The following is a 15765-nucleotide window of genomic DNA, read 5'->3' as shown; positions in this document are numbered from 1 at the left end:
GGTTAAATAATTGAAAAGGTTATTGAGGATGACAAGATGTCTATCGACCAAGCTGTGAGATCAAAGTTCAGAAAAGTGTAAGACCTTTGGCTTTCAATATGCAAAAAATCTTACAAGGAAAAAAAGGAACTGTATATTTAACAAAAGGATGGAATGTATAGCTAATGAGATCAATTTAGGTCTGCATTCATTTAGATGATTCTGGAAGAGAGAATGTATTAAACACATTCTTTTCCAGGAATCCCTACACTTGATAAGCTTTCTAAAAACTACATTTTTATTTTATTTTTATAAGTACATAACTGGTGATAATCAAGAGTTCCCGAAGGTTAAGAAGAGGATCACAGAAGTCAGAGAAGAAGGTATTAATGACTGTCTTTCACATGCCGATGATTCTATCTAGGGTTTCTTAACACATGTAGCAATGCCTTGTGCATGTTGTTTTATTAAACGTATGCTTCTCAGCTAATATACTGTGTTAGGCTAATCCAACTTCTGTATAACATCAACCCAAAACACAACTTTGATAAAATAATCTAAATAAAGTTCTAACTTATAACTGGAATTGTAACCCAATGCCTTGTCTTGCATTTCCTCTGCCCCTCAGTCCTATTCCCACTCCCCAAGAAGCAGGCCAGTGATGACCCTAGTCGTTCCCATAGCTCCAGGGGAGCTACAGATGGAGTCCCCTGGGACCAGTGATGATGAGGAAGCCACAGGCCGGAAGGAGAGGGTCTCCAGCGTCAGGGAGCGCCATGATCAAGCAGTGAGTTCAAAGCTGATGTGTCAGCAGATGATGTTATAAAGAGCAAATAGTCCAAGAGTAAAAAGTCAGGCATTCACAATATCAGCAAGGCTCTGACTGGACTGTTGGTTAGTAAGCTTTGATTGTTGTTTTTGTGGACTGATTTTTTGTCAGCCTTGTGATTTTCTGTGTCTGGTGGTATGAAACCTCAAATGTATGTGAAATAGGTATCGTTAGAAGAAATAATGGTCCTTTGTGGCTCAGTTGGTAGAGCAAGGTGCTTGTAACCCCAGGGTAGTGGGTTTGATTCCCTAGACCACCCATATGTTAAATGTATGCAGGCATGACTGTAAGTTGCTTTGGATAAAAGTGTCTGCTAAATGGCATATATTATTATATGATATAACCACACAAGTTTTCCATCAGTGCTAAGCTTCTGCTGGTCTACTGTACAGTATTCTCTAAAATACATTACAATACTGTTGATTAAGTCACGTTATACTAAGCTCCTAATTGGGAATATTTAGTTATATGAAATAATGAATGACTTCATGTCTCTTTCATTTTTCATGACACTCCTGAAGCACACAAAGGATGATCATACTGGAGATGCTGCGACTCACTCGACACGGCCATGTTTCCTGCACATCCACTCAGTAACTGGCGTTTTCTCAGTAGTGAACGTAAAAAGTCCGAAATACAACCATTTTACTGACTGTGGGTGATGTCTATTAATCTATGTTCTTATATAAATGACACAAATGAAAATTAAACGTTTCTATTGGTAAAATATGACACAGTACACAGGGCTGGTTTGCCGTAAAGCACTGTATATGTGTGTTGCTGGTTAACGATATATGCTAATTCCAGTTCTATCTGATCTTGGGTTAGGTGTTTCACTATTTCTGTTCATGAAACAGGTTTATCTATTTTTTCCAATGACTGCATAGTTTGTCCTGCTGGGGATCCGTAGTTGGTGGAATAACATTGTGAAGAAGAATGTTGACGTCAAAGTTGAAGAGGAGGACTCAGTGTTAAACAAACTTCGAATCGTGTCATTTGGTGAGTAACTGTCCCATACAGAACCGATTGATCAACATGGCATGTCATGATGTTAGCATTGTCACTGGTTGGCATTTCACAATCACACCCTAAGTATAGCCCACGATAGGTATTGAGGCAGCAAAAAATATTCCCTGCGGGGGTCAGGGGGAGCGATTTATGCTAGCTAACTGCTAAGGGAACTAACTGTAGCCTTTGCCTTGTTCAATTCTGTATTCTGATCTAGACTATAGTTATTGCCAGATTGCTTGGTCGTTCAAGTTTGTTTCTTCGTGCTCGTGGAGCAGCACATCCATGACCCGACTTGTTGATTGTCAGGAGTGGGCTAGCCAGCTGGTGGTGGGCCGAGCAGAGCACTTCCGATTCTGGTAACAAGTCAGCTGTTTAGATAGCTAGCTCAACATGAGTAACTTTAGCTAGCTAAGTACAGTCAATATTCAGCTCTGTTACCAATGTCAGCAACTGTACACATTGATCATAGATTTGCTGGAAATTCTGTATAGCTAGCTAGCTAACATTAGCTAGTTATTCAAATGACAAGCAAAACATATATCCAATCCCCCCTTAGTCTCTCTGCATCAAGCATCCTGTTGTTGACAAGGCAAAACATATATCCAATCCCCCTTAGTCTCTCTGCATCAAGCATCCTGCTGTTGTTGACCTTATCTAACTAATCTGAAATATGCAAGTAATGTTCAGAGGTTGGTTTGGGTGGCAAGTTATGTCTTGTTGTTTGTAAGATGATGATGATGACTGTATGTTGTCTTTCAGCTTGTCCTGGCAGGAAACTTAGTAAAGGATCATGGGTAACACAGGCGACCGGATGTCCGGAGACCGCCATGGCGCCAAGGCCCATCGCTCTGACAGCAGAGACAAAGACCACGAGCCCAGCAAGATGGTGGACAGCACTGATGACCCTAACATCTTCAACACACACGGCCTGGGGTCCTCCAAGGTACCTCTGCTCTGGAACATAGGATATTTGGGGGCAGGGGCGTAAAGACCATCACACTAAACAGTTGCATGAACAACAGATGCAGGGGGGGGGGGGGGGTACATTTCCGGTTCAGATTAAGAAGAGGACGATGGGAAGAGAAGTAGAAGCCATATTAGCCAAGTGAGATAAACCTTGGCTCTTTCTCAATTCATCTTTATCGATTCCTCTCTCCTCGCCTCCTCAAAACCCACTGGAGAAGAAGGTCCAATGTGAGGGACTTTGGACCTTTTCTTCCAAGGAGATAATATGCGAGGAATCACAAAAAAAGTAGAGCCCTTGTCATTTCCACATTTTGATTTAAACTGAGTTTCTTTTCTCCCGTCAGGTGTCGGACAAGGAGGAGCCCGACCTGGATGACCTGGTGAAGACCGGGCCTCAGTCCAGGCCCACGGTCATCCGCTGGGCCGGAGGAGGGAAGGAGGTTTACATCGCTGGATCCTTTAACAACTGGGGCAACAAGATCCACCTCAATAAGAGGTAGGGCAGGGGAAAGGAGAGGCCCTGGCCTGCATACTGTATTGCTGTTATACTATTTTATTAGTGACAACACTTTGACACAGTTAATAGTGCATTAGCAGTGTATTAACACAGTATTTCTTCGCCAAGCCACAATGACTTTGTAGCGATCCTGGACTTGCCAGAGGGAGAGCACCAGTACAAGTTCTTTGTGGACGGACAGTGGGTTCATGACCCCTCAGAGGTAAACCCTACATATGGCTCTGGCTTAAACTAGACTACTAGATTGATATACTTTTTTTTGCCTATTTTTTGCCTAAAAAATACATACACACAGTACATCCATTTGAAATGTGACAGGGATAGCACAATAAAGTCAGTGACTTATTTCCATTTATGATGTCATTTTTATTTTATTTTAGGCCTAACCTGAACATATAAAGGTTTAATAATAATTTTCAAATACAACAGTGCAGCTATTTTCAGCTGTGTTTTGGTGATCCATCCACACAGTTTATTTGTTATTAACCCTGCTATAACACTCCCTTGTTTTGGTGTTCCATCTACACAGTTTATTTGTTATTAACCCTGCTATAACACTCCCTTGTTTTGGTGTTCCATCCACATGGTTTATTTGTTATTAACCCTGCTATAACACTCCCTCCCGCAGCCTGTGGTGACCAGCCAGTTGGGCACCATCAACAACCTGATCGAGGTGAAGCAGTCGGACTTTGAGGTGTTTGATGCTCTGCAGGTGGACTCTCTGGAGTCTACCGACACCTCAGGTCAGTAGAGGCTCTAATCCTCTGTTGTCCTTTACATTAAGCTTGTATAGCCTTATCTATTTCTGATTGGATTAGTGAAGGCAGGGTTTTCATCCCCTGTTGTCCCTTTGGGTTAAGCATAGCCTTGTACTGACCAAGAGGTGCCGACTTAAGGTCATGCAAGTTTGGGCCAAGTTTCCTTCCTCATGGTAATCACTGATCTGTACATGATTGGGTAAGAGAAGGTAGGGTTTCCATCCTATCACCATTCAAGCCTTTTCAGATCAGTGATTACCTCAAGGAAGGATGTAATATTTAATCCTGATCAGGTGTTTAGGATAAGTTATTTAAGTTGATGAAAACCCAGGAAATCAGTCACCATTTGAGAGTATATGAATGACATGCTGTGTGTGTCATTGTGTGTCCTTAGACCTGTCCAGCTCCCCTCCAGGTCCCTATGGACAGGAGCAGTACATGTTCAGGCCTGAGGAACGCTCCAAAGCCCCGCCCATCCTCCCCCCACACCTCCTCCAGGTCATCCTCAACAAGGACACTAACATCTCTGTGAGTTTCCTTCTGTTTCAGTCTCTCTCTCTTTATCCCTCTCTCTCTCGCTCTCTGTCTCTCAATTATTCAATTACATTTGCTTTATTGTCATGATGTAACAATGTGCATAATACCAAAGCTTACTTTGGAGATTTACAATATTAACATAATTAAACCATACAACCATACATAATTAAACCATATAACCATACATTGAACAATAACAATGGCATAGAGGACATGTGCATGTTAGTAGGTCTGTCACACACTGTCCCTCATCTTCTGTCTGGCAGCAATGTAGTGTGCTGCCAACCCACAGCTCTCTGCGTCCTCCCCCAACAGGACGGGTAGCTTATTCTCATCAGAGAGGTCTTTGAAACCTTGAGTAAGGGTTTCACATTTGGGGAAATCACACTGTCTAATTGTTTTATATTTTTAAAATTTTGTCAGGAAATGCAGTTCTGTCTCGGGTTCTGCTGTGGTTGCACAGCCTTTCCTCTATAGGGAGCCAGGTTTTCCTGTGTCTATCCTTCTCAATGACAAGGCGGTGCTCACTGAGCCTGTACTTTCTCAAGGGTTTTCTAAGGTTTTGATCAGTAACCAAGGTCAAATAGTTTGCCACGGTGTACTGTCGATTGTGCTCCCCAATAAGCAGTGGTGGAAAAAGTACCCAATTTTCATACTTGAGTAAAAGTAAATATACCTTAATAGAAAATGACTCACGTAAAAGTGAAAGTCACCCAGTAAAATACTACTTGAGTAAAAGTCTAAAAGTATTTGGTTTGAAATATACTTAAGTATCAAAAGTAAAAGTATAAATCATTTTAAATTCCTTATATTAAACAAACCAGACAGCACAATCTTGATTTGTTTTTAAATGTACGGATAGCCAGGGGCACACTCAAACACTCATATACAAACGAAACACATGTGTTTAGAGAGTCCGCCAGATCAGAGGCAGTAGGGATGACCAGGGATGCTCTCTTGTTTAAAGTATTTTTACTTAAGTATTTTATGCCACTGTCAATAAGTAATGTAGTTTTGTTTTGACAGAGTTGTAATTTGGTTTATTCCGATTCATTGGATTTTCTGGTTCTGAGGATTCAGCGTGTTAGTAGAACTCAGCCCCAGGACCAGCTAGATGAGGGGACTCTGTTCTTCTCTCTCTCTCTCTCTCTCTCTCTCTCTCTCACATTCAATTTCACTTTAAGGCCTTTATTGACATGGGAAACATGTTAACATTGCCAAAGCAAGTGATAATAAACAAAAGTGAAATAAACAATACAAATTAACAGTAAACATTACAATCACAAAAGTTCCAAAATAATAAATACATTTCAAATGTTATATTATGTGCAAATAGTTAAAGTACAAAAGGGCAAATAGATCAAAATAAATATGGGTTGTGGGGTGAGTTTGTTCTTCACAGGTTGCCCTTTTCTTGTGACAACAGGTTACACATTTTGCTGCTGTGATGGCACACTGGTATTTCACCCAGTATATATGAGAGTTTATCAAAATTGGGTTTGTTTAATATTGTCATACATTTGGCAGGAGGTTAGGAAGTGCAGCTCAGTTTCCACCTCCTTTTGTATGCAGTGTGCACATAGCCTGTATTCTCTTGAGAGCCAGGTCTGCCTACGGCGGCCTTTCTCAATAGCCCCAGGACCAGCTTGCTTAGGGGACTCTTCTCCAGGTTCATCTCTCTGTAGGTGATGGCTTTGTTATTGAAGGTTTCGGAATCGCTTCCTTTTAGGTGGTTGTAGAATTTAACGGCCTCTTTTCTGGATTTTGATAATTAGTGGGTATCGGCCTAATTCTGATCTGCATGCATTATTTGGTGTTTTACGTTGTACACAAAGAATATTTTTGATAAATGTTTGTCCCATTTTGTGAATTCTTGATTGGTGAGCAAACCCCAGACCTCTCAACCATATGGGTTCTATAACTGATTCAAGCATTTTTAGCCAGATCCTAATTGGTATGCCAAATTTTATTTTCATTTTGATGGCATAGAAGGCCCTTCTTGCCTTGTCTCTCAGATCGTTCTCAGCTTTGTGGAAGTTACCTGTGGCGCTGATGTTTAGGCCGAGGTATGTTTAGTTTTTTGTGTGCTCTAGGGCAACGATGTCTAGATGGAATTTGTAGTTGTGGTCCTGGTGACTGGACCTTTTTGGAACAGCATTATTTTTGTCTTACTGAGATTTACTGTCAGGAGTCCTGACCGGGAGGACTAGGAAAAAGGAGAAAAGGCAAAGCAGGAAAATGGGAAAAACGCTGGTTGACTTGAACGTACAAGACTAACTGGCACAGAGAGACAGGAAACACAGGGATAAATACACTGGTACAGAGAGACAGGAACCACAGGGATAAATACTCTGGTACAGAGAGACAGGTAACACAGGGATAAATACACTGGTACAGAGAGACCGGTAACACAGGGATAAATACACTGGTACAGAGAGACAGGAAACACAGGGATAAATACACTGGTACAGAGAGACAGGAAACACAGGGATAAATACACTGGTACAGAGAGACAGGTAACACAGGGATAAATACACTGGTATAGAGAGACAGGAACCACAGGGATAAATACACTGGTACAGAGAGACCGGTAACACAGGGATAAATACACTGGTACAGAGAGACAGGAAACACAGGGATAAATACACTGGTACAGAGAGACAGGAAACACAGGGATAAATACACTGGTACAGAGAGACAGAAAACACAGGGATAAATACACTGGTACAGAGAGACAGGAAACACAGGGATAAATACACTGGTACAGAGAGACAGGAAACACAGGGATAAATACACTGGTACAGAGAGACAGGAAACACAGGGATACATACACTGGTACAGAGAGACAGGAAACACAGGGATACATACACTGGTACAGAGAGACAGGAAACACAGGGATAAATACACTGGTACAGAGAGACAGGAAACACAGGGATAAATACACTGGTACAGAGAGACCGGTAACACAGGGATAAATACACTGGTACAGAGAGACAGGAAACACAGGGATAAATACACTGGTACAGAGAGACAGGTAACACAGGGATAAATACACTGGTATAGAGAGATAGGAAACACAGGGATAAATACACTGGTACAGAGAGACAGGAAACACAGGGATAAATACACTGGTACAGAGAGACAGGAACCACAGGGATAAATACACTGGTACAGAGAGACCGGTAACACAGGGATAAATACACTGGTACAGAGAGACAGGAAACACAGGGATAAATACACTGGTACAGAGAGACAGGAACCACAGGGATAAATACACTGGTACAGAGAGACCGGTAACACAGGGATAAATACACTGGTACAGAGAGACAGGAAACACAGGGATGCATACACTGGTACAGAGAGACAGGAAACACAGGGATACATACACTGGTACAGAGAAACAGGAAACACAGGGATAAATACACTGGTACAGAGAGACAGGAAACACAGGGATACATACACTGGTACAGAGAGACAGGAAACACAGGGATAAATACACTGGTACAGAGAGACAGGAAACACAGGGATAAATACACTGGTACAGAGAGACAGGAAACACAGGGATAAATACACTGGTACAGAGAGACAGGAAACACAGGGATAAATACACTGGTACAGAGAGACAGGAAACACAGGGATAAATACACTGGTACAGAGAGACCGGTAACACAGGGATAAATACACTGGTACAGAGAGACAGGAAACACAGGGATAAATACACTGGGACAGAGAGACAGGAAACACAGGGATAAATACACTGGTACAGAGAGACAGGAAACACAGGGATAAATACACTGGTACAGAGAGACAGGAAACACAGGGATACATACACTGGTACAGAGAGACAGGAAACACAGGGATAAATACACTGGGACAGAGAGACAGGTAACACAGGGATAAATACACTGGGGAAACAAGCGACACCTGGAGGGGTTGGAGACAATAATGAGGACAGGTGAAAGAGATCAGGGTGTGGCAGTGGAAAGAAATGTGTTTTTTGCCAATTTTAACCGCACACTTGTTGTTTGTGTACATGGATTTTATAATGTGTTATGTTTTTCCCCTAACACCATTTTCCATCAATTTGTATAGCAGACCCTCATGCCAAAATGAGTCTTTTTTGAAATCAACAAAGCATGAGAATACTTTGCCTTTGTTTTGTTTGTTTGTCAGTTAGGGTGAATACGAGGTCTGTCTCACGGTAATTTGGTAAAAAGCCAATTTTACATTTGCTCAGTTAAATTGTTTTCACTGAGGAAATGTACGCGTCTGCTGTTAATGATAATGCAGAGGATTTCCCCAAGGTTGCTGTTGACACATATCCCACTGTAGTTATTGGGGTCAAATGAGTCTCCACTTTTGTGGATTGGGGTGATCAGTCGTTGGTTTCAAATATTGGGGAAGATGCCAGAGCTGAGGATGATGTTAAAGAGTTTAAGCCATTTGGAATTTGAGGTGTGTATATTTTATCATTTCATTGAGGATACCATCAATCCCACAGGTCTTTTTGGGTTGGAGGGTTTGTATTTTGTCCTGTAGTTCATTCAATGTAATTGGAGAATCCAGTGGGTTCTGGTAGTCTTTAATAGTTGATTCTAAGATTTGTATTTCATCATGTAGACTATGTTTTTGTTGTTTGTTCTTTGTTAAAGAGCCAAAACGATTTGAGAAGTGGTTTTCCCATACATCTCCGTTTTGGATAGATAACTCTTCGTGTTGTTGTTTGTTTAGTGTTTTCCAATTTTCCCAGAAGTGGAAAGAGTCTATGGATTCTTCAATTACATTGAGCTGATTTCTGACCTGCTGTTCCTTCTTTTTCCGTAGTGTATTTCTGTATTGTTTTAGTGATTCACCATAGTGAAGGCGTGTACTCAGGTTGTCTGGGTCTCTATGTTTTTGGTTGACTAGGTTTCTCAGTTTCTTTCTTAGATTTTTGCATTCTTCATCAAACCATTTGTCATTGTTGTTAGTTTTCTTCGGTTTTCTGTTTTACATTTTTAGATTTGATAGGGAAGCTGAGAGGTCAAATATAATGTTTAGGTTTTCTACTGCCAAGTTTACACCTCCACTATTATAGTGGAACGTTTTGTCCAGGAAGTTGTCTAAATGGGATAGAATTGGTTGTTGCCTAATTGTTTTTTGGTAGGTTTATACTACTTTCCTTCTGTAGCATTTCTTAATATTATACTTCTCTCTCTCTGTCTCCCCCTCTCCTCTCTTTCTCTCTCCCACATCTTCTCTGATCTTCTCTCTGTCTCCCTCTCTCCTCTTTCTCTCTCCCTCATCTTCTCTGATCTTCTCTCTGTCTCCCTCTCTCCTCTTTCTCTCTCCCTCATCTTCTCTGATCTCCTCTCTTTCTCTCTCCCTCATCTTCTCTGATCTTCTCTCTGTCTCCCTCTCTCCTCTTTCTCTCTCCCTCATCTTCTCTGATCTTCTCTCTGTCTCCCTCTCTCCTCTTTCTCTCTCCCTCATCTTCTCTGATCTTCTCTCTGTCTCCCCCTCTCCTCTCTTTCTCTCTCCCTCATCTTCTCTGATCTTCTCTCTGTCTCCCTCTCTCCTCTTTCTCTCTCCCTCATCTTCTCTGATCTTCTCTCTGTCTCTCTCTCCCTTTCTCATTCTCTTTCGCTCTCCCATCTCTGCATTGTAAATTCCAATTTGGAACCATCTTGATTACTTATTCGTCTTCTCTCTCTCTTCCTCTCCTACAGTGCGACCCAGCCTTGCTGCCTGAACCCAACCATGTGATGCTCAACCATCTGTATGCGCTCTCAATAAAGGTACTGTAGGAGGACAGCAGCATCCTCTATCCCACTTCTTACTGCAATACTTATGGATTGAGTAATAGTCTCATCCATAGCATAACATAGCATTAGTGTCTGTCTGTCTGTCTGTCTCTCTCTCTCTCCCGTCCCCTCCCGTCTGTCTTTTCTGTCTCACACAATCACACTCTCTATCTGTCCTCTCCCTCAGGATGGAGTGATGGTGCTCAGTGCGACTCACAGGTATAAGAAGAAGTACGTCACATCTCTGCTCTACAAGCCCATCTAACCTGTGTGTGTAGGTGCACAGTGCTATAGAGGGCAGCATGTTAATACTGCGCTGGGTTTATCCATGACATGTAGTTGAGATTGGACTAAACTAACAGTTTACAAAAGAGCTGGGGGCCTGTGGCTGAGACTGGGGGGCAAATCTCAAGACACCCTTTTCCCTGTAGAGTGCACTACACAATGTAGCACTCAGCAAATGGTTCAAAGTAGTGCACTCAATGTGGAATAGGGTGTCATTTGACCTTCAGCCTGTGACTTCACAAGGAGTCCACAAGGAGAAATACTGAAAGTGGACTGTGGCGTTTTCCCATAATGCACCCATAGTTGAATAGCAATAAGGGACTGAAAGAAACCACTGTGTGTGTTTGTGTGTGCAGCACTTAGGCTGCGTTTACACAGGCATCCCAATTCTGATCCTTTTTTTCTACTAATTGGTCTTTTGATCAATCACATCAGATCTTTTCACATCAGATCTTTTTCAGAGCTGATCTGATTGGTCAATTAGTGGAAAAAATATCAGAATTGGGCTGCCTGTGTAAACGCAGCCTTAGATTCTTTGTGGGTGCGTAGAAAGAACATTTGGTTCCATTAAAAACATAAGGGTTTGAAGACAAGTCTGCTGATGGGACTGTAAAACACATATAATCAACATGACGTTTTATTAAATTAGCTTTTGAAAGGTTATGTACACGGAAAGAGGGCAGTTGAATGTTTCTGGCTTGGATTTAGTGTCCCAATAGTGTCCCATTCTTTCTCCATATTTTTATTGTAATTGGACAGTGACTAGACTAAATGGAGGATTCTGCAGGGTCTTCCTTGTTATTACTGTAATTGGACAGTGACTAGACTAAATGGAGGATTGTCACGCCCTGACCATAGTTTACTTTGTATTTTCTATGTTTTGATTGGTCAGGGTGTGATCTGAGTGGGCATTCTATGTTTCATGCCTTGTTTGTCTATTTCTATGTTCAGCCTGATATGGTTCTCAGTCAGAGGCAGGTGTTCGTCATTGTCTCTGATTGGGAACCATATTTAGGTAGCCTGGGTTTCACTGTGTGGTTGTGGGTGATTGTTCCTGTCCTTAGTGTTAGTTTGCACCAGTTTAGGCTGTTTCGGTTTTCATTACGTTTATTATTTTGTAGTGTTTGTATTTTGATTCGTGTTTTACGTTTGTTTAATAAACATGGATCGCAATCTACACGCCGCATTTTGGTCCGACTCTCCTTCGCATCAAGAAAACCGTTACAGAATCACCCACCACCAACGGACCAAGCAGCGTGTCAACAGGCAGCAACAGCAGCGTAAAGAGGAATGGACATGGGAGGACGTTTTGGATGGCAAGGGCTGTTACACTTGGGAGGAGATACTGGCTGGAAGAGATCGCCTCCCATGGGAACAGGTGGAGGCACTTAGGAGAGCTGAGGCAGCCGGAGAGAGGAGCCGGCGATATGAGGGAACACGGCTGGCAAGGAAGCCCGAGAGGCAGCCCCAAAAATTTCTTGGGGGGGGGCTAACAGGGAGTATGGCTACGCCAGGTAGGAGACCTGCGCAAACTCCCTGTGCTTACCGGGGGGCTAGAGAGACCGGACAGGCACCGTGTTATGCAGTGGTGCGCACGGTGTCTCCAGTGCGGGTGCATAGCCCGGTGCGGTATATTCCAGCTCCGCGTGTCTGCCGGGCTAGATTGAGCGTCGAGCCTAATGCCATGAAGCCGGCTCTACGCAGCTGGTCCCCAGTGCGTCTCCTTGGGCCGGCTTACATGGCACCAGCCTTGCGCTCGGTGTCTCCGGTTCGCCTACATAGCCCAGTGCGGGCTATTCCACCTCTCCGCACTGGCAGGGCGACCGTGAGCATTCAACCAGGTAAGGTTGGGCAGGCTCGGTGCTCAAGAGCTCCAGTGCGCCTGCACGGTCCGGTTTTTCCAGTACCACCTCCACACCCCAGCCCTCCGGTAGCAGCTCCCCGCACCAGGCTTCCTGTGCGTGTCCTTGGCCCAGTACCACCAGTGCCAGCACCACGCATCAGGCCTACAGTGCGCCTCGCCTCTCCAGCGCTGTCGGAGTCTCCCGCCTGTTTAGCGCTGTTAGAGCCTTCCTTCTCTACAGCGCTGCCGGAGTCTCCCGCCTGTTCAGAACTGCCAGTTAGCATAGAGCTGCCAGTTAGCATAGAGCTGCCAGTTAGCATAGAGCTGCCAGTTAGCATAGAGCTGCCAGTTAGCAAGGAGCTGCCAGTCTGCAAGGAGCTGCCAGTCTGCAAGGAGCTGCCAGTCTGCAAGGAGCTGCCAGTCTGCATAGAGCTGCCAGTCTGCATGGAGCTGCCAGTCTGCAAGGAGCCGCCAGAGCTGCCTGTCTGCAGGATGCCGCCAGAGCTGCCAGTCTGCAAGGAGCCGCCAGAGCTGCCAGTCTGCAAGGAGCCGCCAGAGCTGCCAGTTAGCATGGAGCAGCCAGGGCCGCCAGTCAGCATGGAGCAGCCAGGGCCGCCAGTCAGCATGGAGCAGCCAGGGCCGCCAGTCAGCATGGAGCAGCCAGGGCCGCCAGTCAGCATGGAGCAGCCAGTCAGCATGGAGCAGCCAGTCAGCATGGAGCAGCCAGAGCAGCCAGTCAGCATGGAGCAGCCAGAGCTGCCAGTCAGCATGGAGCAGCCAGTCAGCATGGAGCAGCCAGAGCTGCCAGTCAGCATGGAGCAGCCAGTCAGCATGGAGCAGCCAGAGCTACCAGTCATCATGGAGCAGCCAGTCAGCATGGAGCAGCCAGAGCTGCCAGTCGACCAGACTCTTCCAGATCTGCCAGTCGTCCAGACTCTTCCAGATCTGCCAGTCGTCCAGACTCTTCCAGATCTGCCAGTCGACCAGACTCTTCCAGATCTGCCAGTCGACCAGACTCTTCCAGATCTGCCAGTCGACCAGACTCTTCCAGATCTGCCAGTCGACCAGACTCTTCCAGATCTGCCAGTCGTCCAGACTCTTCCAGATCTGCCAGTCGACCAGACTCTTCCAGATCTGCCAGTCGACCAGACTCTTCCAGATCTGCCAGTCGACCAGACTCTTCCAGATCTGCCAGTCGACCAGACTCTTCCAGATCTGCCAGTCGACCAGACTCTCTCAGATCTGCCAGTCGTCCAGACTCTCTCAGATCTGCCAGTCGTCCAGACTCTCTCAGATCCGCCAGTCGACCAGATTCTCCCAGATCCGCCAGTCGACCAGATTCTCCCAGATCCGCCAGTCGACCAGATTCTCCCAGATCCGCCAGTCGACCAGATTCTCCCAGATCCGCCAGTCGACCAGGATCTGCTGAAACCGCCAGCCAGCCAGGTTCTGGTAGTTTCTACTACCTGCCTGGGCTTCCTCTCAGTGCTGAGCTTCTTCTCAGTGCTGAGCTTCTTCTCAGTGCTGAGCTTCCTCTCAGTGCTGAGCTTCCTCTCAGTGCTGAGCTTCCTCTCAGTGCTGAGCTTCCTCTCAGTGCTGAGCTTCCTCTCAGTGCTGAGCTACCCATCTGTCCCGAGTTACCTCTGTCCCGAGCTGTCCCTCTGTCCCATGTTATCATTGTGGTGGGTAACCTATTTAGGGACGTTTAGGAGGGGGATTAAAACTGTCATGGAGTGGGGTCCACGTCCAGCGCCAGAGCCGCCACCGCGGACAGATGCCCACCCAGACCCTCCCCTATAGGTTCAGGTTTTGCGGCCGGAGTCCGCACCTTGGGGGGGGGGTACTGTCACGCCCTGACCATAGTTTACTTTGTATTTTCTATGTTTTGATTGGTCAGGGTGTGATCTGAGTGGGCATTCTATGTTTCATGCCTTGTTTGTCTATTTCTATGTTCAGCCTGATATGGTTCTCAGTCAGAGGCAGGTGTTCGTCATTGTCTCTGATTGGGAACCATATTTAGGTAGCCTGGGTTTCACTGTGTGGTTGTGGGTGATTGTTCCTGTCCTTAGTGTTAGTTTGCACCAGTTTAGGCTGTTTCGGTTTTCATTACGTTTATTATTTTGTAGTGTTTGTATTTTGATTCGTGTTTTACGTTTGTTTAATAAACATGGATCGCAATCTACACGCCGCATTTTGGTCCGACTCTCCTTCGCATCAAGAAAACCGTTACAAGGATTCTGCAGTCTTCCTTGTTATTACTGTAATTGGACAGTGACCAGACTAAATGGAGGATTATGCAGGGTCTTCCTTGTTATTACTGTAATTGGACAGTGACTAGACTAAATGGAGGATTCTGCAGAGTCTTCCTTGTTATTATTGTAATTGGACAGTGACTAGACTAAATGGAGGATTCTGCTGGGTCTTCCTTGTTATTACTGTAATTGGACAGTGACTAGACTAAATGGAGGATTCTGCAGGGTCTTCCTTGTTATTACTGTAATTGGACAGTGACTAGACTAAATGGAGGATTCTGCAGTCTTCCTTGTTATTACTGTCATTGGACAGTGACCAGACTAAATGGAGGATTCTGCAAGGTCTTCCTTGTTATTACTGTAATTGGACAGTGACCAGACTAAATGGAGGATTGTGCAGGGTCTTCCTTGTTATTACTGTAATTGGACAGTGACTAGACTAAATGGAGGATTCTGCAGTCTTCCTTGTTATTACTGTAATTGGACAGTGACCAGACTAAATGGAGGATTATGCAGGGTCTTCCTTGTTATTACTGTAATTGGACAGTGACTAGACTAAATGGAGGATTCTGCAGAGTCTTCCTTGTTATTATTGTAATTGGACAGTGACTAGACTAAATGGAGGATTCTGCTGGGTCTTCCTTGTTATTACTGTAATTGGACAGTGACTAGACTAAATGGAGGATTCTGCAGGGTCTTCCTTGTTATTACTGTAATTGGACAGTGACTAGACTAAATGGAGGATTCTGCAGTCTTCCTTGTTATTACTGTAATTGGACAGTGACCAGACTAAATGGAGGATTCTGCAAGGTCTTCCTTGTTATTACTGTAATTGGACAGTGACCAGACTAAATGGAGGATTATGCAGGGTCTTCCTTGTTATTACTGTAATTGGACAGTGACTAGACTAAATGGAGGATTCTGCAGAGTCTTCCTTGTTATTATTGTAATTGGACAGTGACTAGACTAAATGGAGGATTCTGCTGGGTCTTCCTTGTTATTACT

The 15765-nt window shown here is 44.4% G+C and overlaps 1 protein-coding gene across 1 annotated transcript; it reads left to right on the top strand.

Moving 5' to 3' along the window:
* The first annotated feature begins 1702 nt into the window (after positions 1-1702).
* LOC139387297 (5'-AMP-activated protein kinase subunit beta-2-like) lies at positions 1703-11453 on the top strand. The gene is made up of 8 exons (XM_071133411.1): positions 1703-1807; positions 2579-2762; positions 3130-3281; positions 3411-3504; positions 3931-4045; positions 4455-4588; positions 10306-10374; positions 10568-11453. Exons 2-8 carry the CDS (start codon positions 2610-2612, stop codon positions 10643-10645), a joined length of 795 nt encoding a protein of 264 aa, XP_070989512.1. The 5' UTR covers positions 1703-1807; positions 2579-2609; the 3' UTR covers positions 10646-11453.
* The last annotated feature ends 4312 nt before the right edge of the window (positions 11454-15765 follow it).

Source organism: Oncorhynchus clarkii, chromosome 28 (assembly GCF_045791955.1).
Source record: "Oncorhynchus clarkii lewisi isolate Uvic-CL-2024 chromosome 28, UVic_Ocla_1.0, whole genome shotgun sequence".
Taxonomy (NCBI): domain Eukaryota; kingdom Metazoa; phylum Chordata; class Actinopteri; order Salmoniformes; family Salmonidae; genus Oncorhynchus; species Oncorhynchus clarkii.
This window is presented reverse-complemented; position numbering and strand designations above follow the sequence as displayed.